This window comes from Ambystoma mexicanum, chromosome 14 (assembly GCF_040938575.1).
Source record: "Ambystoma mexicanum isolate Mex_15411 chromosome 14, UKY_AmexF1_1, whole genome shotgun sequence".
NCBI lineage: Eukaryota > Metazoa > Chordata > Amphibia > Caudata > Ambystomatidae > Ambystoma > Ambystoma mexicanum.
In genome coordinates, this window is record NC_090940.1 from 163765648 (window position 1) to 163790511 (window position 24864).

At 49.4% G+C, this 24864-nt stretch overlaps 1 protein-coding gene across 1 annotated transcript in view; it reads left to right on the plus strand.

Annotated features, from left to right (window-relative positions):
* The first annotated feature begins 12454 nt into the window (after positions 1 to 12454).
* LOC138527553 (acyl-coenzyme A thioesterase 1-like) overlaps positions 12455 to 24864 on the plus strand; it is a 150366-nt gene continuing 137956 nt past the window's right edge. Inside the window, exon 1 of the mRNA XM_069638808.1 lies at positions 12455 to 13152. Within this exon, the coding sequence (XP_069494909.1) occupies positions 12591 to 13152 (562 nt within the window). The 5' untranslated portion in view covers positions 12455 to 12590. The remainder of the gene's footprint in view (positions 13153 to 24864) is intronic.

Sequence of the window (24864 nt, forward strand, 5' to 3'; positions counted from 1 at the left end):
GCAGAAATTCCCACACAGAGAAGCGAGGGAGCCATATCCACCCCCATGTCTAAAATACACCATTTACAACACGTTTCGCGGCAGGAATTGGAACAAAAACCCAGCAGGTTCTCATGATTTAACAAATCAGCACTAGTCGCCTAAACTGCCGAGCTGGCTTTGCAGTATTCTGCTTTTGGAATCTGTTTTTCTCCAAACAGCTTGTTGGACACCGCGGCCATGCAACATGCTCCAAACCTTGTGAAGATAGAAGAGACCCTTTTGTTTGTAAACTATCTACTTCACTCAGCAGAAGGCAAAAGAAGCAAGGATGTACAGAGTCTGAATTAGCCGATTCTGGTAGGAGCGTATCTATCACTACTGTGGGCACGGGTTTGTGGGGCCTGCATGCACTTCTCTGTCTCCACTACCTACCATTCAATGACTCTGAAATGTTCTGTGCTCTTGCATGATTAAAACTCTTTTCTTCTTCCCCTCCACGTACCTTTTTCCCTCTTTCCCCTTCGGGCAGTAGGAAGCGATTATATTTGCAGAATGCACCTTATAATACAACAAATCTAAAATAAATAAAACTCTGAACTTGCTTTCTACTGGAGCAGCACAGATGAGAAATATCCGTAGGTTGGCGCCTGAGGACCAGGACAAGGCAGGACCAATGTTCCATCTAAGCAGTGTGCATGTGCGCTTGCCCAACTTCCTTCTGGGTGCCGCTCAAAAGAATTTCAACAGCGCACATGGACAATTCACACCTAGTCAAAAAGATGTAATAATGCATAAGGCACATCAGGTACCTAATATTTGCTTTCTCTCAAAATGAAGCTAAATTATATGAATTAGTATTAATATTCTGGTCTAGCTTATTTACATTGCCCTACTATGCGAGCTTGACCTTTAAAAGCCCCCAAAACCGTAAAAGTAGAATACATACACAATAGGTTAAAAACGAATATGAAAAAATTACTGCATGAACAGAAGATATAATTAAGCGATGTCTGCACACATTAACCAAATTATCTCCCCTCCCTACCCATGACTCCTATACTTGACTCTACCACACTTATACCCTATGACTCGAAATTCCGCCCCAGACCTCATTCAGATATATTACCAGACAACTTTACCTACATCCACTTATTTTATGTTTCTAATATGAATGACGTTTAAGCATAAGAATTTCTGTTACTCATGGCTCCTTAGCAAAAGTGCCACCAAGACTATGTAGCCCAACTGTCAGCTCAAATATCAGATACTGAGTGCAAGAAACGAGGCTACATGCGGGGTAACCGCATCCCATGATTCCTATTCTTTGGACATATGTCACAAACACTTTAAAGCGGCCCCCTTGCAAGTTAATGCATTCTAAAACTCAAATATTAATTTGCCATCTAAGGATATTTTTGGAGGCAAATGTCTGGTCTACTTTATAAGCGGAGCGCTTGCAATATCATTTCTCCAGCATGGGATCTGGCATGGATTCACATGCTCATGAATATTCCCCGTCGTCAGGCTGGGAATCCTCGGTAAAGAAAAAACCAGTATCAGTTTCGTTTCTGATCTGTCTTACGTAGTAATAACCAATCACTGGTCTCTGCGTCATACTGACCACAGCCAATGACTGCCCTCTACCTAAGTACCGCCTCTGGCAGCCATCTTCAGATTTTTACCGCACGTTCGTGTGTTGGGATCCTCGTGCTATTGCTCTCGAGCGTTAGTGCTATTTTTTCGCGTTTTTTCACAAAAACTCGATTCTTTTGGTCAAAAGAGCCTCAAGCTCCACCGATTCTACATCCGATCCACGGGGACCCGTGTCGGATTCGTCTGCGCCCCTCAAGGGTGAAGATTTCGTCGAGCTACACTTCGGAGGACTCCAGAAGCTTCTCAGGCCCGGTCTCGGAGATGGCCCAGGAGAAGGGAAGCTCGACGCCCGGAAAGCTGTTCAGGGTCTGCCCTGGATGCCAGCTGCAGAACGTCTTTAAGGAGGACGAACACTCTTTCTGCCTTTACTGCCTTCATGAGGACAAGACGCACGTGGAGAAGGACTGTGCGTTTTGCGGCAACATGTCGGAACGGACCATGAAGGACCGCCATCAACGTCTCGCCAACTGGCTGGAGGGTAAGAGCCCGTCTGGCGAGAAGAAGAAGAAATCCGAGCGGTCTTCTAAGACCTTTGAGGGCGCCCCGGCGACGGGGGCCCAACATAAGGCTAAGCACCGCGAGTCCGCTGGCACCGGGAGCGCCGAACGGTCGGGCTCTACGGGTGCCAGGCAGGGCGCACCCTCCCCGGCACCATCAACCACGAGCCAACGCTCTGGGTCGGGTAAGAGGAAGGCCGAGCACCCGGCGAAACTCCTGGAGAGGCCCCGGTCGAGCTCTAAGGCAGAGGAGGAGCGTGGCAGTGCCCCCTCCCTCAAGGATAAGGCGGTGAGCGCACCTAAGGTGGTGAAGGCCTTGATCCATCCGACCAAGCCCTCTATCGAAACGGTCGCGGCGGCCCTGGCTCAGCCTGTGGAGGCTGCGCCAGTGGTGGCGACCTCGGGGCCTAGAATCTCCCTGCCTCCTCGGAGGGAGTCTTCTTTTGTGCCCATCGATAGGACCCCCGTGAAACCCTCCGTGGGGAAGAAGAAGGGGGGGCAGGGCGTCGTCGTAGATTCGGCCTCAACCTCAGAAGAGGAGCTGATCGAGGTCTTAAGCCACGGCCTAGGCGTGGAAGAAGGCCAGCCCGTCGGAATGGACCCCAACGCAGGTGACGACGACATCGTCGAGGATACCGACGGGGCCCCTGCTCGCCCGTCGGATTCCCCTCTGCCAGCGCCGCAAGACAACTCGGCGGCCATTTTGTTGGCCATACAGTCCTTATGCTCCGAGATAAGGACGAGACTACCGTTACCGACGGAGGAACCTCTCCCGTCGGGGGATCCAGAACCGGGACCTTCTGGTGTTCCCCCTACCAAGAAAAGAAGGATCCATCCACCACCTCCTTTTCAACCGTCGCGCCCCGTCCAGCCCTCCTCCCCGTCCACCCGAGGGGATGATACGGGGACTGACACGGCAGCGACGGGTACGGACGACGAGGCATACGACGAGGATATTCCGTCGTCGCCTCCCGCCAGGGCTTCTCCGCCTGACGAGATCGGATCTTTCCACTCCATGATCTCCAGGGCTTCCGAGCTTTTCCAACTCTGCCCTGAGGAGAAGAAAAAGAAAGGCTTCCTTTATCAGCGGCGCGAGGCCAAGAGGAAGACGGTCCTCGCAGTGCCTCTGTTGGACGACATTTGGGATGAGGGCCTTTCCCTCCTCAAGAACCCTTCCACGACGCCAGCTAGAAGAGACCGGTACGAGAAAAAGTACCGGGTCCCGGACACGGCCCCCCTGTGCCTCCGGGCACAGCCTACCCCGGATTCTGTCGTCTCCGCGGCAGCCAGGAAGAAAGCGGGGGGGGGGTGCGGCCTCCACATCGACTTCCCCGCCGGACGGCGAGGGTAAGAAATTGGATGCTATGGGACGTAGAGTCATCTCGTCGGCAGCGACGACGATTAAAGCGGCCAACGCCTTGGCTATCGTGGCTCGCTACGACAGGGAGCTCTGGTACAAGATAGCTCCCCTGCTGGATTTTCTGCCGGACGACAAGAGGGCGGAGGCCCTGGAGATCCTGCAGGAAGGTGAGGTGGCCTCGGACCACGCCATCACCGTGGCGACGGACATCGCCGACACTGGGTTCCGCCAGCTGGGCAACGGCGTTTGCCTTCGACGTCGTGGATGGCTCAAAGCTACGGACTTCCGGCAGGACGTCCAGACCAGAGTCCTGGACATGCCCTTCGACGGGAACAACCTGTTTGGGAAGACAGTGGACGATTCCCTTCAGGCCATCAAGGCGGATACTGAGACGGCCCGGGCCCTCGGAGTTCTGCAGCAACGTCGGACGCCCTTTCGGAGCAGCGGAGGCAAGGGCGCCTCCAGAGGTTCCGGCGGCGGTTTCGCTTCCTACCGTCAAGCGGCCCGCTCGTCGTCGCAAGAGGCCTACAGAGGACGAGGCAAGTCTAGCGGACCCCGCCGTCGTCGCCCAGGAGGTCAAGGCGGCAAGGCCGCGTCCAAGCAGGATTGAACCGGCTGTGGGGTCGGGCCCCCACCGGAGCACCCCGGTGGGAGGCCGGCTGGCGGACTTCGTCAGCGTGTGGGAGTCCATCTCCACCGACCTTTGGGTGCTGGACGCTCTGGCCCGGGGCCACGCGCTCGAGTTTCAAAGACGGCGCCCGCGCGTCCCCCCCGTGGCCAGGAAAGAACTTCACGTCCCTCAACTTCTCCTGGAGGAAGGGGATTTCCTATCGTCGTTGGATTTGGAGGATGCCTACTTCCACATTCCCATCCTAAAGGGGCACCGAAAATTCTTCAGGTTCGTGGTCCAAGGGCGTCATTACCAGTTCAGAGCCCTCCCCTTCGGACTACGGTCGGCACCCAGGGTATTCACCAAGTGCCTCGCACCGGTGGCGGCGCAGCTGCACCGCGAGGGGATCCACGTCTACCCCTACCTGGACGACTGGCCCATCCGCGCCAAGACGAGAGAGCTCGCCGTGGTTCACACGGCAAGGACCGTCCAACTCCTCACGGACCTGGGATTCTCCGTGAACTACGCCAAATCCCACCTGGTGCCCGCGCAAGTCGCACTGTTTCTGGGAGCGAGGCTCGACACAGTGTCCCTTCTGGCCTCCCCGTCGGAGGAGAGGACCAGGACCATCGTGGGCAAGGTGCAACGGATGTTGGTGGCCGACGCAGCCAAAGTGAGGTCCATCAAGTCCCTCCTCGGGATGATGTCTTCCTGCATCTACCTCATTCCCATGTGCAGGCTCCGGATGCGCCCGTTGCAAGAATTCCTGGATGCGCGCTGGATCCAGACGACGGGCAGCTTCGAGGAAAGGATCAAGCTCGACGAGAACTTCCGACGAGCGATACGGTGGTGGGGCACCCGCACGCATCTGACGGCGGGCATGGACTTCCAGACCCCAGCCCACCAGGAGACTGTGACTACGGATGCCTCCCTGGAAGGGTGGGGAGCGCACACCGAAAATCTGCACGCAAAGGGACTCTGGCTCCCGACGGAGAAGTCCCTGCATATCAACGTCCTGGAGCTCCGTGCAGTGTTTTGGGCCCTCAGGTCCTTCCTTCCGTCCCTCAAGGGCAAGGTGGTGAGGATCTTCACCGACAACACCACCACCATGTTTTACATCAGGAAACAGGGCGGAACCAGGTCCCCAGCGCTGTCCAAGGAGGCGCAGGACCTGTGGCATTGGGCCGTCGCCCAAAGGATTTTTCTGGTGCTGTTTCATCTGGCAGGGATAAAAAACACCATCGCCGACTCACTCAGCAGGGAGCTGCGCTCGTGCCACGAGTGGGAACTACGGCAGGATCTGGTGGATCGACTCTTCCAACGGTGGGGCACACCCCAGATCGACCTGTTCGCGACGGCGACGAACACCAAGTGCCGGAGGTTCGCCAGCAGGTTTCCCCAGACGAGGAGCATGGGCGATGCTTTCTCGTTCCCCTGGGAGGGCCTGTTCCTCTACGTGTTCCCTCCCTTGCCTCTACTAATCCGGCTAGTCAACCTGCTCAAGAGGTCACGGTGCAGGATGATCCTCGTCGCACCTTCGTGGCCGAGGCAGATATGGTTCCCGGACCTTCTGGACTTGTCAGCGTCCCCGCCGATCAAGCTGCCGGCGGACGCGGATCTACTCTCCAGGGAAGGAGGCGCCATCCTCCACCACGACCCGAAGTCGCTGAACCTGCAGGCCTGGCTCCTGCAGCGCTAGAGTTTGGAGGATACGACATACCGGCCGACTGCAGAGAGGTTCTTGCAAAGGCCAGGGCGTCCTCGACTCTTAAATGCTACGGACACAAATGGAAGAGGTTCTCTGTCTGGTGCCACGCACAGAAGATTAACCCTCTACGGATTACGGCTCCCCAAGTACTGCCGTACCTGCTGACGCTGGCCAAAGCTGGCCTGGCACACGCGTCCGTCAAGATTCATCTTGCTGCGATCTCCCGATACACCAGAACCACGGGGCGGACGTCCTTGTGGTCTCATCGCCTGGTGAAAGAGTTCATGAAGGGACTGTTCAGATCGTTCCCGCCGGTGAAGGCTCCGGCCCCGGCGTGGGAGCTCAACGTGGTGCTGACCAAGCTCATGGGACCTCCGTTCGAGCCTCTGCACTCGGCTCCGTTGAAGTTTCTATCGTGGAAAACTGCTTTTCTTGTGGCCATCACCTCCGCACGACGAGTGGGAGAGATCCAGGCCCTTTCCTGCAAGGCCCCGTACTTGACTTTCCACGACACGAGGGTAGTGCTCAGGACGCACCCCTCCTTCATGCCCAAGGTACCGTCGGACTTCCATCTCAACGAACCCTTGGTGTTGCCTGTATTCTTCCCGTCGCCTTCGTCGCCGGCTGAGAGGACTTTGCACTCGCTGGATGTAGCTAGAGCGCTGAAGTTCTACGTGGACCGCACGAAGTGTTTTCGGAAGACGTCACAACTCTTTGTGAACTTTGGACCTGTCAATCAGGGGAAGGCTCTCTCGAAGGCTTCCATTTCCAGATGGCTCTCCGGCTGTATCATTTACTGTCATCGGTTGGCAAACCGACCTTTGCCCGGCCGTCCGAGAGCCCATTCCACCAGAGCGATCGCAGCTACCACGGCGTTCCTTTCTGGTGTGCCCCTGCTAGACATATGCAGGGCTGCTACGTGGAGGTCGACGCACACCTTCACGAAGTTCTACTGCGTCGATCGGGATTCCAGGGAGGAGTCCAGGGTCGGCCAAGCAGTGCTGCGCAACCTGTTCGCCTGAGGTGAGCCTGGTGAGGAGGTAAGATGCTTAATGTTGAGTTTGATGCTATGCTTAATGTTGAGCCTTTGCCACCTCCCGTGGTTGTGCATGTGTATACTGCTATGTATTCTTTATTCATGAGCATGTGAATCCATGCCAGACCCCATGCTGGAGAAGGAACAAGTTACTTACCTGTAACTGTTGTTCTCCAGCATGGGTCTGGCATGGATTCACATGCGAACCCTCCCGCCTACCCCTCTGCGGCTCTTCACTTGGTCATACTGCCACTTCACGTGCTCCAAATCTGAAGATGGCTGCCAGAGGCGGTACTTAGGTAGAGGGCAGTCATTGGCTGTGGTCAGTATGACGCAGAGACCAGTGATTGGTTATTACTACGAAAGACAGATCAGAAACGAAACTGATACTGGTTTTTTCTTTACCGAGGATTCCCAGCCTGACGACGGGGAATATTCATGAGCATGTGAATCCATGCCAGACCCATGCTGGAGAACAACAATTACAGGTAATTAACTTGTTCCTTACTTGGCCTGCAATGGGTATGGGTATGGACTATGCTATTATTCATATATAGTATTGGTGCAACGTATATAGTGATTACTAGAATGCTTTTCACACAATCTGTCACCTTTCCAAGTTTTCAAAGTTACATGGGGCATAGACCTTAACAAATTATATGCTAACTCCCTGCTATGCAAAAACAGTTTCACTGAGCATTTTTATAATCCTACCCAACAGTTTAAAGGTGGGATATGTTGCAAACAATCTTGTATACACTCCGTAGTAATTGTGCACTTTTCTTAAACTGCACATAATATCATGGTGAGGTTTTAAATATGTTTTGCAATACAAAGTATTGTGGGTATGAAAATATCCCAGTAAGTGTTTTACTGCTACAATCCCTCCCTTTTTACAGAGCCCTGTCAACTGGTATTTGAGGCTAGCACAGGTGCCGGGGTGGGTTACAGATGGAAGTGCACAGGAGAACACTCCTTTGAGGTGAAAAACATATCGGCAATGTAAAAAAAACAACAAATCAGATGTTTTGACAGGGCAGTACAGTGAAGGAAATGTGTTTGTTTTCTGAAGGATAGGATACACTAGGAACAGTCTAGGAAACTGTGCCTTTGGTTTCTTTCTCTGCTCAGCTGCTGAGGGCTTTTCAATATGATGTGTTTGTGTTTATTTCCTCTAGCATCCCCATGTGTCTTGTCAAACTGATAACAGCAAATGTCATAAGAAGGGTCCCTAGTTAAAGAAGAAAGCACTCAATCTGTTGTACCTATGAACATTGGTGCTATTGACTAAAAAAGGCAAATTATATGTGATTTTCTTGAACTTTTCTCCAGACGAAACCTCAGTAAGACTCTGGTGGAATTGTGTCTAGGCTGTTGTGAAAAAGGGTGGGCAAAACTGTGAGCTGTATTATGTATCCTGTCATATCACTTCCATTGTCATGGTTACAAGGAGTGATCTGATATGATGTTACTCCATACTCCGAATCAAATGATTTTTCAGAGAGTAAGAAAGTCATTAGCTCTGCCAGAAGGGCTATTTCATGTTCTTTCCCCTTACAATTCCTCTTGAAATTGGGCAGTAGTATTATTGTAGAAGCAGTGGGCAAGTTCCTATATGTTCATGGTTTCCTGTTTTTGTTGGGCAGATTGTCCTGTTTTTAGGGAGTACCAATGGATCATGTATATGCCTCTTAGCTCTAAGGCTGGTTTTGAGCAAATGTCACAACTCACAGGACCATGTAATGTGGATAGCAAGAAGAGGCCCAGGAATTCTGATTATCATATTCGGTGGTGCATTTATTCAAATGCATTTATCGTCCCTGCACACATTTTGAGGCATGTTTTCCTGCCCCTTGAATTACTGCATTAAAGTGGCACATGAATTCCTATTTGAATGTTTTCTGACACATTCCTTTTAGTTGCCATTATTTAATTTGTGAAAATCTTATCCTGTCTGAATTTTGACAGCCACATCAGTGATAAATGATATTTCCTTTTTTGTAATAAAAATTAGTATTTTTTCAAACACACTTTCTGCATTCTATAAGCAGTGTCGACAAATGATTAGCCACAACTAAACCTTTTTTGTGCATACATTGTATTCTCTGCACATGAGTAATTTCGGTAAGGAACTATGGCATATCTTGAAGTCTTGGACTGGTTGATAGCTCTCCTTATAACCAGATAAAATATATATTTTTTTTAAGCCTATATATTTGGAAAAAGTGTTTCAATATGCACCTTTTACACTGACTTGTAAAGAATTGCAGTGGTTGGGAAGAAGAAATTCCATTCCAAACTCTTTGGAGATGGTAGCTCATCAACTACGCATGCTCACAATGTAGCTTACTTTGTAATTTAGTTGCACACATGGAAAAGAAGTTGCGCATGAAAGCTAGGTATTTCCGCATTTAGGGAAAAATAATTGCCTGGAAGCACTAGGAGTTGCGGGGTACACTGCAGCAAGGTGCAGAGCTATGTTACTAAACGCGCTGAGGGTTGAAGGTCAGAGAGTGTTTGCAGGCCTTACGCCTGAAGCAGGTTGTCAATGAAAATAATGACGTATATAAAGAAGCCATCAGAAGAATAATTAAGTGCTTTGCCAGCAAAGAGAATACGGTGCTGCACAGTATATGTTTCTACAATAGCAAACCAGAAGCATCAGAACCTGTAGACGACTACGTGACCAAGCTGTGAGAACTAGCTGCACTGTGCAACTTTGGCAATAATGCAGAAGGATTAATCTTCAACATGCTGACAGTCCACACCAACAGCAGAAAAGTGCAGGACAAATTTATTTTGGAGAAAGAAAAACAATTGGAGAAGGCCATAGAGATTGCGAGAGCAGTTGAAGAAACCGCACGGCGACGGAAAGAGTATGCAGGAAGCTCCAGCCCGGCATAAATCCAAGCGATCACCTTCAGGTATAAGAAGGAGAAGCAAGTGACGGACGCAAGAGAAGGGAAGTGGGGGAAGAAGGAACCGTTGAAGTGTCAGAGGTGCACCAGCACCAAACACATAGCCATCGACAGAGAAGGTCCAGCAAGAAACAAAGAATGCTCAGTGTGCAAGAAAATAGGACACTTTTCAGTGGTATGCAAGTGGCATAATAGAAAAGTTACGAACATTAACGCGGAACACAATGCGGAGGAAGAATCATCATCTGAAGAAGGGAGACCCACAGTACTAATGGTAAACAGCCCACGAGCCAGGAGGGAGAAGCCCCACTGTGCAATCAGAGGCAATGGCATGGAAACGAGAGTCATGGCAGACTCAAGCTCTGACTTGACCATATTACCCCTATGCACATACAAAGAAATTATGGGCACCGAAACAGTTGAAGTTCTCAGCACACGCCACACACCCACAGTATTTTGAGGTGGGTCAGTAGACCTATTAGGTTTATCAAAGGAAAGGTGGAGTTCAAGGGGAGAGAAACCACCACAAGAATATACTTCACACAAGAAGACCCAGCAGTCCTAGGGTGGGATGATCAAGTTCAAATTAGATCCCAGCACGAGTATCCAGTGTTAACTGTCAATACAGGAGGAGTGCCGGTAGTCAGAGAAGACTTTCCCAAACTGTTTTCGGAAGGGTCAGGTAAAATTAAGAACTTCGTACACAAGAAATTACTCAAGTCAAATGTCAAGTCAAGTGGACCATAAGCCCCACATTCATATGCTCAGTCCAGGTGAGATAAAATCATCACACCCCAGGTGGCACGCATCGTAACAAAGCTTCAGGAATACACGTTTGAAATCACCCAAATAGCCGGGTGGAGAAATGCCTAGGCAGACTGCATGTCAAGGTTACCTGGGAACAAAGAAAAAGCCACCACGTTCCTGCAAGATTAATGCATTGTAGCGTCAATCCAAGACCTCAGGGGCCAAGAATTAGTGGAGTTTAAGTGAAGGACATTGGAACGAGGAGCACCGTAAAGACCCCACCATGGTGAGATTTAGAGAGTGGTTTAGGAACGGATTGCCTGAAGAAAGGGCCATACCGGAAGGCATGATGCCGTATTGGAAAGTGGCGGAAGAAATTTCAGAGGTGGAAGGATTGCTCTTAAATGGAGATCAAGTAATACCGCCAGTGGGAATGAGAAGAGTCATCCTGTGCAGGGCCCATTCAGGGAATTTACTAAACGCCATGACACGGCGAAGGGTGAGAGAGGCATACTGGTGGCCTGCCATGGACCAGGAAATACGCCCCATGATTGAGTGTCACAACAGTGACAAACGCTTGAAGACCAGACAAGCCCCGATGATTCCCACGGAGATCCCAGAAGCAGTGTGGCACAAGGTGGGATTGGATTTCATAGGACCATTGGAGGCAATGGCTCCCTAGCATCGGTATGGCGTAGTAGGACTGGTATGCTACCTGTCAAAATGGGTAGAAGCAGACTTTGTCCCCAAAATCACCACGGCCACCGTCATAGAAGTCCTCACGTCCATTTTTCAGACGGAAGGTCTCTCCAAAGAGTTAGTCACAGACAATGGAGTACAGCTTGTGTCATTGGAAATGGAGTCATGCAAAAATACAACATAAAACAGAGGAAGGCCGCACTGTACCATCCCCAAGCGAATGGACTAGTGGAGAGGGTCAATAGGTTTATCAAAGGAGCCATCCAGTTAGCAACCGCTTCAGGAATGGATCCCCTCAAAACTGTCAAGGAAGCTTTTGTGGCCCACAGATTAACCACAAACGGCATCCCCCAAGTGTCGCTGTCTGCGAATGCTGAGGGGGAGGAGAGCAGCATCCACACTGGTACCACTATGATTGGCCAGAGTAAGAGAAGATGAGGAAGTAGACATGACAAGTAGTGTGGAGGTTGGAAAGCAGCAAAGCATGCATGAAGAGATGGAGTGATATATAAATAAGTTATCCATAGAGGGACTAATCACGTTCGCACACAGGATGGATGCACATGGAACGTGTGGCAATGTTGGAGAAGCAGCACGAAGCAGAAATATCTCAAGAGGAATTCACCCCTGATAAAAGCCCCCACAGACATGCCACAAGAGCGAGAACTAGAAATCACCACGAGAGAAATCACAGAGGGAGAGACGGAAGGAGGCGTTGGAAAGAGCCGGCAAGAGCCGCCAGTGTGTGCCAGGACCCATTCTGAAGGCGCCAAGCTACAGAGCAAGTCGTGCTCCCGGTGCTCCCCCTCATGGGCGAGACTAGGGACACTAAATGGACTAGTTTACCTACCTGTCTTTACATTACTTATTTCCATGGTTTCTGGACATTTATAGAACCATATTGAATTGTAACTGCTGAAGCAATCACAGCAATAAAGTTGTTTAATCCAACCGGCTGAGCCTCATCATTTATACTACAATAGGTGTAATCCCATTTTAAAGTGCTTTGACTGTCCTGCTACTATCACTTGCTCTCTCACCCGAAGACTGGAGGTGGCCCAGATTTTCTAGATAAAAATAAGGTAACCCTTATCTATAAAAAGAAAAAAGCATGATCCAAAAACGAGCAACACGCCCTATTTACACTTAGAGAGGAGTTCATGCATATTCTCAACAAAAAAAACTGCAGTTTGTGCACAAACCGAGCAACGGTCTCGGCCACCATTGGGGGGGGGGGTGCTTTCTTTACGCCTGTTCTGGCAGAGAGCCTAGCTGGTGACCGTCATGTCCCAGCAGCAGCTCCACTCGTAACTGCCCCTTGATCCCTTCCCTCGGGCCGCCATTGCTTTTCCTGGGGTGGGGTGAGGTGCTGCGCACTTTATGGTTATGCTGCTGCTGCTGAGGGGACGTGCCGCCGCCGCACGGTTCACTCCACGGGCGGCTCGTTTCTTGAGGAGGGCTCTGGCCCCTGCCCGTAGGGCCCACATGGCCTCCGTGAGCCTGGACATCGCCCCCTCCCCTAAGTGCCTGTTTGATGACCCTGTCCGCATCTCTGTCAGGGGTCTCTCCCCGCTGCAGGCGGTCACGCTCCGGGCTTCTCTCACTGATGAGACCGGGGTGCTTTTCCGATCCTCTGCTCAGTACACCGCAGAGAGCAGCGGGGAGCTGGACCTGACCCGCTCCCCGTCCCTGGGGGGCAGCTACACGGGGGTCGAGCCCATGGGACTGGTGTGGTCGCTGCTACCCGAGACCCCTTTCAGGCGGCTGGTGAAGAGGGACGTCTGCAGCCCGCTGTACCTGGACCTGGAGGTGCACGATGCCCATGGACCCCCTGGGCAGCCCCTGGCCAAGGCTACCAACGAGCGGGCCTTCATGGGAGAAGGGGTGCGGAGGATCCCGGTGCGGGAGGGCAAGCTCAAGGCTACCCTCTTTGTACCCCCGGGTGAGTCGCGTTTGCAAGAATGCGAACATGTCACATTCCCGGCCAATGTTCGCAGTTTCCGTGTCCGGCGAGTGGGGTTCATCCAATGCTGTTTTTCTGTGAGCATTCTGGGACTTTTTGTAGTGTATTTATAAAATGGAAAGATAAAATGAAATGCACCAGAATGCTAAACATTAAACCGTGCATGGATGGGCTAGTCACTCTTGATATGGGACATCTTGAGACCCGCGTTACATGATGATATTCACTCCTTCTAATTATTCCTGTTTGTGGAGGTCTGCTTAAATGTGTCTTTCAACGTTCAGATGTAAAACGTTAGTAGAGTGACCGACGACTCTGTGTCCGGGACGCCTGGATTCCAGACCCGTCCTTTTATTAGTTATTTATTGTGACAATTATGGATATTGGCTTTTAAACCAACCTAATTGAGCGTAATGTGTAGAGTACAATGGTTTGCAAAAAAATATTACTTGAATCTTGACTTGGACTTTGAGGGGAGCACCCCCTGCCCATACCTACTTTTTGAGTGACCAAGTTACCAATTAGGCCAGCCCTTCCCTTTTAGCCAGCCGCATTTGGCATCCGTGGGCTTGTATGGCCATGCAAAGAAGGGGAAGGATAAACTACAAATCTCAGTATGCATAGTGCTAATAGCTGCATATAACGCACACAGACAGAAGAATGCATAAACAGGCAGAGGGGGCATTCAACGGCAACAATCTTTAATAAACGGTGCATTACCAAGTATCGAAGGCATAAAGGTATGCTAAAAAGCAAGGTATGCATAACGTTGCTTTTAAATTCGTGGAAAGCAAAGAAAGGTAATTATTATGAGCTGTATAAAAGGCATACATACAATGTGCACCAAGAGGCCTAAAAAGCACCCCAAGCCATAACCTATGCTATACTCCCCTGGGATTGAAGACATCGAAAGGGTAATCAAGGCATAGGCGGTGCATAGAAAGGTGTGGAAGCTTGGAGGGCATAGCAAGCGCATTAACAGGAATAGGAAGCATACAACGGAAAATGGTGCATCGAAGACTAAGACACAATGCAAATAAAGAGGTAGGTTAAGACGTATGGGAGAGTTTGCATAACGAAGCATGGCCAGCTTCAGAGGCATAGAAGGCATAAAAATGCATGGCACACATTAAAAGTACGCAAGACAGCCACAGACAAGTCTCGCGCTCCCTTCCTGATCTCACTTGAGGCAAAGATCACTTGGATGTCTCTGGATTTGGCACTAGGCTGCACCCCTTACTCCAATATCTTATGCTGTGTAGTATGTGCACTGCTCCTTGCAAGCTTGTACCAGCAATCAAGTCACTCAAAATGTTTTATTCACATACATAAAGCACACCATTTCTTACTCGCCAAGAGTCCATTACCATTACCGTTAGCAGGGCATTGATAGGAATTGAGATGTGATAAGCAGCTCCTGTGTATCCAGCATTAATCAGTCATCAGGAGCTACCACTGGGGTAGTACATAACATTCCGTAAATCGAGCTGCCACAGTAGAGGAAATTACTTTGTCAATTTTTTTACCCCTTTTGCTTTAAATGTCATATCGATTGTGTCCTAATGTTTGATTGCCATAGGCGTTTTTGTTCAGCATCCATTGGCCTGGGGAGCCAAAAGTAGCTGATGGTGTCAAGCTAAACGGCACTTCTAGGCTACAAGCAGGAGCTAAATAGGTCCCATCTCCCCTCATTTTCGAACCCTGTAATGGCTAGTGACAAATGCACATTTTGAGCCCAGGCCAATTGCTATGATAGCTGTATTGTCACTGGACCTAATCTGTAGATGGGAAAGAAGAGGACTTGGGGAGTGAGATGGTGGGAAATGGGGTTTAGATAATGAATGGCACAATCACGTGTGGGAAAAAAACTCAGGATGAGGGGAAGGGAAAAGTGGTTGAGGTAGTGTGTATGGATGCGTTTTTATCAGCCATTGTGAGAGAACATTTCTATGATTTCCAGCTAGGTTTAAAGCACAGCTTTACAGTGAAGGAAAAATCTAGACTGGACAGTGCTAGATGTGATGGCTTGATGGACTTGGGAGCTTCTCAAGCGGGCCCTAGTGGCAGGCTGATGATGCCGTATTCATGAATCAGTCTTCTCTGGCATTGAAACTAGTGGAGTGTTAAACACCTTTTATGAATAACCAGCGACTGACCCTGAATACTGTAACCTCGAATGTTATGCACTTGGCTGTAAGACCATTGGTGAGCATCAAAATTGTCTGGAGGCAAACCGCTACTAAAGTATATATAACCCCTATGATTAGCCAGATGTTCTTGTCTTGAAAACCCAATATTCAGTTCAAAATTATACAGGCAGTGGGAGGAGTTATACGTTCTGGTACCATAAAATATTATCCTGTCAATCGGATTCAGAGGATATATAAAAGCAAGGTTATGTGTATGGTTAATCATGGCGCAGGCATAATGGGGAGGTTGGACGTGAACTGATGCCCTGGAAGTAGTAGAAAACGACTTTTTTAGAAAAATTCTGCACATTTCCCAGTCAACGTCACTTTTATTAGATGAACATGAAATTAAATTGGCTGACACTCCCAAGAAATGTGGGTAAAGATCTGCTCCGTTAAACAGGGTTCAAAATTTAAGAATTGATGAGCAGGCAACAAAACCAGGTCCTGGGTATTGTGCATCACCCGGTAGTCAGTAGATACCACTGGGAAGCAATAAACAAGTACAAGGTGCACCGCAAATCTAACTTCCACACAAGATGCAAGCTTCAACCTTTTGTCCGTTATATATGCTCCATTATGCTTTAAATCTCTTCTGGATGTCTCTCAATTCTTTATACACAGTTAATGTCACATGGGCATATTTGTAAAGCACCAGTTGGCCTGGGGAGCTAAATGTAGCTCCTGGTTCCTGTTCCTGTCAAGCTAAGCCAGATGCAGGCGCTGAATAGCGCAAAGATCAGAACGAATTTTGAACCCTGAACAATCGCTCATTAGGCCATTTTGATTGAAATAAGAGAAATGGCCATTGCTACAAAAATACCCTTGCTTTATTATATCTATCCTCAATTTTAAAGACTGGATTTTAGACTCGGTATACTGACATAGGGAGTATGCCAAAAATGTAAAGTACATAATTAAACATACCCTAGCGAAAGGGGGTATGGATCCCGGAGCAGCGAGTGTTTTGAGTAAAGAAATGGCACCCTACTCTGCCATACAATGCTGTACCTTTTCATTCGCTTTGAGTAGCGAACCATAAGCACAGGGTAGTGTTTGCTTGAAAGCGCTTTGGCAAATTACCGCCTAGGATTTTATGAGCTTGTGTCCACAAGAGAACGCAGGGGATGAAAGCGTCCCTTCTAACCCTACTCTGGAACTGCTGCCAGTTCATTATACCCTGAACGTACCCAAGCTACAGGGAATTAAATTACAATTTGTTGAGCAGCTCATTTTTTAAGGCATTGCCGAGTAAACCAGGGCAAACTCTGGCGAACAAGAAACTAGTACATAGTGTGCCCCAAATGTAACTTCCACATGATGTGCAAAGTTTAACTTTTTGTCAAGTATATATAGGCCCCATTGTGCTTTAAATATCATGTAAATCTTTCCTAATATTCATTTAGCTCTGTTTGAATTGGAATGTGTGTAACGTGGCATAGGTAGGTTTTAGGCCTAATTTGGCCTGGAGAGGAGTCAAAGTGACCTCAAGTTAGCTGTGGGCCCTCATGCTAACGAGAATATTCTAGGCTGCAAGCAGGAGCTACATCGCTCCCAGCAGTTGCAATCCTTGCAATTGTCCTTTGTCTGTGGTTGGAAATAGTGCAAGTGCTGTGATCTCCTCTGGAAAGACTGTTGAGCATTCCCGAATCAAAGACCCATTTGCAACAGTGGGCCCCATTTTCAGCACCAGGTACCATCCTCGCAGGACCCCCATGTGAGTCTAGCTAGGCGAGGGTCCGCCCCCCTCCCCCCAGCTGGGCAACAAAGCCCTCTCCGGAATGGCCTGGACCACCAGCCATGTGCCATGCGCATGATGATCATGCTGCTGCAGGGGCATACTGCACACTGCACTAGGGAAAAGATGTAAGTATGGGTTTTAAACAAACACGTAGCGTAGAAACAAGGGACTGTGCCTGGCATCTGCTACCCAAATGTGCCAGCAAACTTTGTACGTGTCCAGTAATAAGCATAGTAATGCTACAAGGAAACTTGTTCATGCTGGCTCTGCCAGTATCCACATGTTGGAACATGTTCTTCCTTAATGCCTGTAAACATCTTCTGCCATTATTGAGGGCTGCTCAAACGCTTGCCCAGTGCTCACATCACCATGTAAGAATACTCTTCATGTTGACTTTGCTCTCAATGCAAGTAAAACATGCAATGCTACAGTAAGGATGCTGGCGGCACAAGTGCACCTACCCTCCTCACTTAATAACACAGATCATATTGGCCTTGCACCTTTATGTGAGTAAAAAATCCATGCCACAGAAATAAAGTCTAGTCTGCCTGCACCATTGTGCTACCCCCCCCCAAGCCTCCTCCAAGTAATAACATTCATCTAGTTGGCTTGCTCAAAAATGCCACCAAAACAAGAAGACCTCCAGACTCCAGTGCCCCTTGCCTGTGCTCCAGCCTTCGATGTATACATTCACTTATCCATTGGCTGATGGTGAATTTTTAAAAAAAATGTATTTGCTTTTGAATTGGACGGCATAATCATTTCCCACAAATATGACAGAGCCTGAAATAACCAAAATGGGTTCAGGGTGGGGGGAGGGGGATCCCGGATGGGTAGGAGGGGCTCCCCCCCAGAGATACAGTTTTGAATATTGGGTTGCAGTGCTGCATTATGCATCACACTTTATTTGAAAAATTGGGTAAAAAGCTAGACCGTCTGCAATTGCTTTGTAGGGTAGCTCCAATACAATAGATAAGTCACCAAGAGTGCACATCAGCATTTCCCAAAACATTTTCATGATGTCTTTGCCCACAATATATGCCAGTAAATATTTTTTTCCAATTGGCTCTGCCCATATATTTCTATGATGGCTGCACCAGTATATGCGAGTATTCAAATATAAGAACATACTACTGTTTGTTTTGCGCATAATATCCAGTAATGCTATAAGGAAACATGTACATGCTGGCTCTGCCAGTATATGTAAGAACATAATCCTGTTGGCTTTACCATTAAAAATGCCATGGCAAAGTAGAAAAACATGTCCAAATTGACTGCACCAAATTGGGCCACTCTAGACACAAAACTGCACCCATGTTTCCTTTACCCTTCGTGCCCAGTAAAAAAACGCAATTCCTCAGTAAGAAATGGCTAGATTGGTTGCACCAAAATCCCAGCCACTTAACCCAAATCATGCTTGCTTTATCATGGCTGCTGCCCATTAAAAATACTGTAGTAGCTCACTCCACCCCCCCTACCCCCCAGCCTCATCTGCCAAAATGATTTTCTTGTACCAACACAAACGCAAACGAACCACATTCACTGACTCATTCACACACGTGCCTATACACCATACACTTGCTCATTCACACGTGCTCCCAGCCACCCACACATAATAATTCACACACATTACCAAATACACACCCTTGCATGCACGCACACATACATATATAATAAACATGCAACACCATTGCGCGCACACACTTAAATGAAAGATTAGATTTCTTTCCTGCTTCCTGAAACCATCACCCTGAGGGACTGTTCACCATGCAGGCTTCTGGCTCCTGTGCTCCATCTAGACAGGAATCCGGGAGCTTCCTGGTTCCTGACATGCGCAGTGAAACCAGAGCACCGCCATCTCATGCTGGAACTGAAATAATTCCTGAAGAGGAGACTATTCTGGTCTTGCACCCTCATAAGAACTCTTCTAATGGTGAAGCTGTGAAGTAAATGTCACGGCGGGGAGCCAGTGGAATTGGGTAACTTCTTTACTTTATACATACAAATGCTAAGTAAGCATGGAATATGCATACTGCAAGCCCAGCTCGCCTAGCGGCTCCAACAGTCCTCCTCTCGTGACCGTTCTGTGGGCTCGACACTCTGCATTGCGTCATCCATGATACGATGCAATCCCACTACTACACATCCTCTGTCTTTCACAGAGATGCTGGTATTTCCACTAATCGGTATAGTCGTCCAGGTAACGTGGTCTCCGATAAATCCTTCCCCATCTTGATGTGGACGGCGATATATCTGATGTATCTGACAAGGAAAACTTTCCACTTCTCTCAGTATTTCTTTACCCGCCCACATCAACATTCCTTCTCCCCATCTCTTCAACCTTTCTTGACTCCACCACCATCACCCTTTCCATATTCCACACCCTGATTTCCACACCCTGACATCTTTCGTCCTCAATGTGTGCTTGAACACCTCAACCATCTCAATAGGCATAGACTACCATCCATCACCACGCAACACAAAGGGTAACTTCATCCTGACCCAGCCCCCCACATGGGGAACACTGCGTCTCCTATTGGACAGCCTTGTTCTTCTGACCCTCTCTCATTCTCTCTTCCACACCAACCAACCTCACCTCCATGCCTGACACATCAATCATCCAACAGGGAAAGAGCCTTGTTGTACCCTTTATTTCCCTATTGTGTTCGAACAGAGAAATTCCCAGGTACAGTGTGAGGTAAATCTTTGGGCAACAATCCTTCTCTTTACTACCTCCTTCCACTTCTTTCCATTGAACCATGCCCAACTGATGGCTTCCTTGATTATCCTGTTATACCTTTGCACGATTCCATTAGTTTGTGAGTGATATATGGCACTCATTTTATGGACAATGGCCCTTCTTTTGAAGTACTTTTCCTTTTCTTTTTATGTAAATTATGAACCATTATCAGTAAGGACCAAACCCAGGTAACCCTCACGCGTGCATAGTTCTTCCAAAAATTCAGTTATACTTTTTGTGGTGGCATGAGGTGTCCTCACTGCCTCCGTCCACCTTGTCAAAACATCCACAACCACTATGCAGTACATCTGACATCCATGACTTCATATTGGCCCAAGTACATCGGTCACCACTTTCTCCCATGGTCTTCCCGGTATGTCAGTTAGGCCATGGGACATTTCTCAATCACACACACCATGTCACTATTAGTACAAAGGATACAATCCCTAACCATCTTCTCGATTTGGGCATCGCATGCTGGCCACCATTAACTGTTCCTTACAACAGGCTTTGTCTTCACAATTCCTTGATGATTTTCATGGCCAAGGCATATTATCTTCTCCTTTAATCCCTCCAGAGGTACCGGTTTGTCTCCCCTCTTGAGAATACCATCACATACATGGAGTTCATTCCTCAAGTTCCATAATCCGTCAACACCTGCTTCTCTCACAGTGGCTTTATTCGGTTTCCCTTCCAACAAAACTTGAATAATAATCTGCATTTTTGTCATCTTTTTCCATTTCTCCATACCATTCCTGTTTAGAAATTGTGGGCACGGTTCAAGATGGCTGCCGACACGAGATAGACCTGAGCCCCTCAGCAGTTAGAAGCGGATCCACCACCCTGTGTTAGCTGCACAGGAGCCGCAGAGTAGATAAAACACTAGCAGCCATCTCCAAAGAAGCAAGAGTTCAAACAGAGTGCAGAGGGCACACACCAGTGACGTTGGGAGAAGGAGTGGGACCAGCCCGAGACCCGGAAAGGTGGGAAGAAGCATGGCCAGCCTCAGGCCCGGAAAAGAACGGCGGAGCCCAGGGGGAAAACAAGCACCACGAACAGGGAAGAAACAGTAACACCCCAACAGGGCCACCGAGATGGGAGGCACCCCACTGGCTTGCGACCCCCGTGAGGGAAGTAGCCCAACAATAAAGAAAGAGGCCCAGAGGACGGGGTGGCTAGCGAGGAGGAGAAGAACCAGCCCGGGAGGGACCACCTCCGAAGAAGCAGAAGAGTGAGCGGAGGTGAGGAGGGCTCTCACCGGAGGCAGCGGGGGAAGAAGCGAAGCCGGCCCGGGACGGCGGGGAGTTGGGACAAGGGCCGGTTTGCTGAGACACGGGCCGTATAGCCCCCTCCATGGAAGAGGCGAAAATGACTAATCCTGAAACCCTATAAGGACCCTATGGAACGCACGTCATACAGGCCAATCATATTAATTAATGTGGATGCAAAAATCTATACTAAGGTCCTGGCGAACAGACTGGAGGGGCTACTAGGGCTACTACCCGGAATGATTCACCAGGACCAGGCAGGCTTTATAAGAGGCAGACAAACGGCGGACAACATACGGAGTGTTGCCCACCTGTTGGAAAAAGCGCAGAGAACAAACGCTCTCGCTGTTCTCTTGTCACTAGATGCTGAAAAAGCGTTTGACCGCGTGGTGTGGTCCTTTCTGTTCTGGGCCATGGGGAAGATAGGCCTGGGTGGCAACTTTCTAAAAATGGTACAGGCCAATTACCAGGGTCCACTGACACGAGTGACAGTGAACAGGGTTATGTCACGCCCATTCAAACTGGGCAGGGGAGCAAAACAAGGATGACCTCTCTCCCCGTTGCTGTACACAATTTATCTAGAACCCCTATTGCAAGCAATACGGGAGACAGACGACATCCAAGGTATCCCCTTTGGAGGGAAACAGCATAAAGTGGCCTCATTCACCGATGACATGCTGTTCTCCCTGACCAGACCCCTAGAATCCATCAGGGCAAGTAGGGACTTGCTGGAGGTATTTGGGGAGGTGTAGGCCTGCGTATAAACATTGGCAAATCAGAGCTGATGAATCTGACTCTATGGCTGGAAGACCATAATAGGCTGAAAGCAGAAACCCCGTTTGTATGGAGCCCGGGGGGAATTGGATACCTGGGAGTGCAGCTCACCTTAACACTCGCAGGGTGGTATGCAGCAAATGACCCTCCTCCCCCCCCACTGAAGGGAGTAAGGAAAGATCTCCACAAATAAGGAACCTGCGAATGTCATGGATGGGGAGATTGGCCGCAGTAAAGATGCTGACGCTACCACGTATGCTATATTTATTTCAGGCAATCCCACAGGCAGTCACGGCAAGATTCTTCAGGAAGCTACGATCCATGACAAATTAGTTTATGGAAAGAGGGCCAGGATCAATAGGCACTTGCTTATGGCTTCCAGGAGGGAGGGGGCGTTGGCCCTCCCTAACTTCTGGCTGTACTATGAAGCAACCCAGAACAAGGAATGGCTCCATGAGGGGGAGGGAAAGCAGTGGGTCGGGATGGACAGGGCAGTGACAAAACATAACCTGAGGGAGGTACTCTGGCTGGCGAAACAGCATAGACCTAAACACATGTACGAAAGCACCATTACGAAGCTGGCAGACAATTGGGACAGACTAGCAAAAACTCAGGGTATTACAACCTTCTCGTCCCCCTTCACGCCCATTCTCAACAATGGAGACTTCACGCCTGGGACAGAGAAGGGAACTTTCAGAGAATGGCAGGAGAGGGGCTGCAGGATGATGCGGGACATGTTCCAAGGCGGGGAAATTCTGGCCTTTACAGACTGCAAAAGGGAATTCAGAGTCGGGGAAGGGGAGAGGCTTAGAATGGCCCAATTACGCCACTGGCTGCTGTAGCCCGTGAACAAAGAGGCGGCCAACAGGGAGGGTAACGCCTTTTGAGAAATTTCTAATGTCAAATGATGGGTCTAGGGACCTGATCTCCAACCTATACAAGATGCTAGACAACGCCATCCCTAGGCGGCAATGGGCGTACATGTGCAGATGGAAACAGATACTGGGGAGGGACATAGATAAGGAGGAATGGGGGAAGATCCCCAGGCTGGCAAAGGCCTCCCGGGTACAAGAGGCTTGGTATAAAAGAATCTATGGGTGGGCCTACACACCAGCCCACCTTCACATATTTTGCCCAAGAACATCAGGGAAGTGTTGGAAGGGGTGTGGGAAAGAGGGGACAGCGGAGCACATCTGGTGGAGGTGCCCAAAAATGTAGCCCTTTTGGTCCGAAATACAGCAGGCACAGGAACAGGCAAACGGGAAAGGGGGAAGTAGACCCCGGAACAGATCCTACTGGGCCTAAAGGGAGGGGAGATGGAGGGGGAACCCAGGGCCTGAGAAAAGGCAAGGGTGGTTTTAACCCTTGTGGCAATTACACTAATCGCGCAAAGATGGAAGAGCCCGAATATACCAACAATCAAGGACTGGCTACGCAAACTATGGGAAATAGTAGCCATGGAAGGGGCCACGTATGCCATGAACAGTAATGTGCATAAATTCACAAAGGACTGGGGAGAGACTTTGGCCTTCCTTAAAGACGATTATAGGGCGGAATGGTGGGCCCAACGCCTCAAACTGCTGGACTTGCAATGAACATCCCGAGTCTGCACAAGTCGAAATTGTCAAAGGAAGGATGCACGGAGGCCCTGGGGTGAGGGAGGAGGGAGAGGGGGGGTAGTTGGGGAATTGTTTCACATTTTCCAGCTTGGCATCAGGTGAGCGGGCACACTCTTGACCCCCAGTGCCCTCGGAACCATTATGGCGGTCGCAGGCCTTGTGGAGCCCTCGTGGGCTTCCGGGCCGCACCAGCACCTTCGCTTCCCCTAATCCCTCCTCTCTGTGCCTCCCTCCTGCCCTGACTGGCCAGCTCCCATCCACTCGGTTATAGTGGATGCCGCTGCACGCCTGCTCCCTGTGCCATTTTCCAGCTTGGCATCAGGTGAGCGGGCGCACTCTTGACCCCCAGGCCCCCTCAGAACCATCATGGTGTTGGCAAGCCCTGTGGAGCACTCGCGGGCTTCCGGGCCGCACCAGAGCCTTCTCTTCCCCTAGTCCCACCTGTCTGTGCCTCAATTGCCCTGATTGCTCTGTGCCCGATTGCTCTGTGCCTCTTCCCCTAATCCCGCCTTGCCCTGATTGGCCAGCTCCTCCCTTTTCTGAGCCAAACCTGGGCAGCCCTGTGGCTAAGGGCCCCAAGGCAAAGGGCGGGTCCAACAGAGGCAGCCCCAAGATGTGTCCACAGGTGAAGCAAAGGAAGCCAACAGACACCAACAAAACTCTAAGTGTGGCAAGGGTGGGGGGTAGAGCAATCACTCTACTCCAGAAAGCCCTTGCCACTCTACATTTCCTCTCCATGATGTTGACTGACATAGAATTACAACATGCATACTAAAGTGATTAGTGACCACCAACTGAAAAACATTCTTGGCTGGACTATAAATGTTGCACTGCACTACGCACTAACATACTGTTATGTTATGGTACTTGCCATTTGTATAGCGCATTATATATCATTGGTAGGTCCGCAAAGCCATTGTTAACCTATAGAAAGAACGGTCAAGATTAGCCTATGTCACTTTAAACAGGTGTAATTATCATTGGCATGTGTCACATCTGGATAGAATTGTGAATGTTAGCATATGCCACACTTAGATGTACTCCTCAACCTAGCCTGCGTCGCATCTAGACAGAAGTGTGTTTGTTAGCAAGTGCACACTTAGAGGGAATTCCTTACCTTAGCATGCGCCACATCTAGATAGAATTGTAAATGTTCGCATATGCCGCACTTAGATGGACTCCTCAACCTAGCCTGCGTCGCATCTAGACAGACATATAATTCAATGATCGTTATACGACTCTCATACAAAGCCTGGACCAAGCGTGCGATCATGAATCCATAACCAACCCACTAACAATTTCACTCCTCTATACACCTCTCAAACTCAAACCAAACACAACCACAAGCCTTAAACGGAGC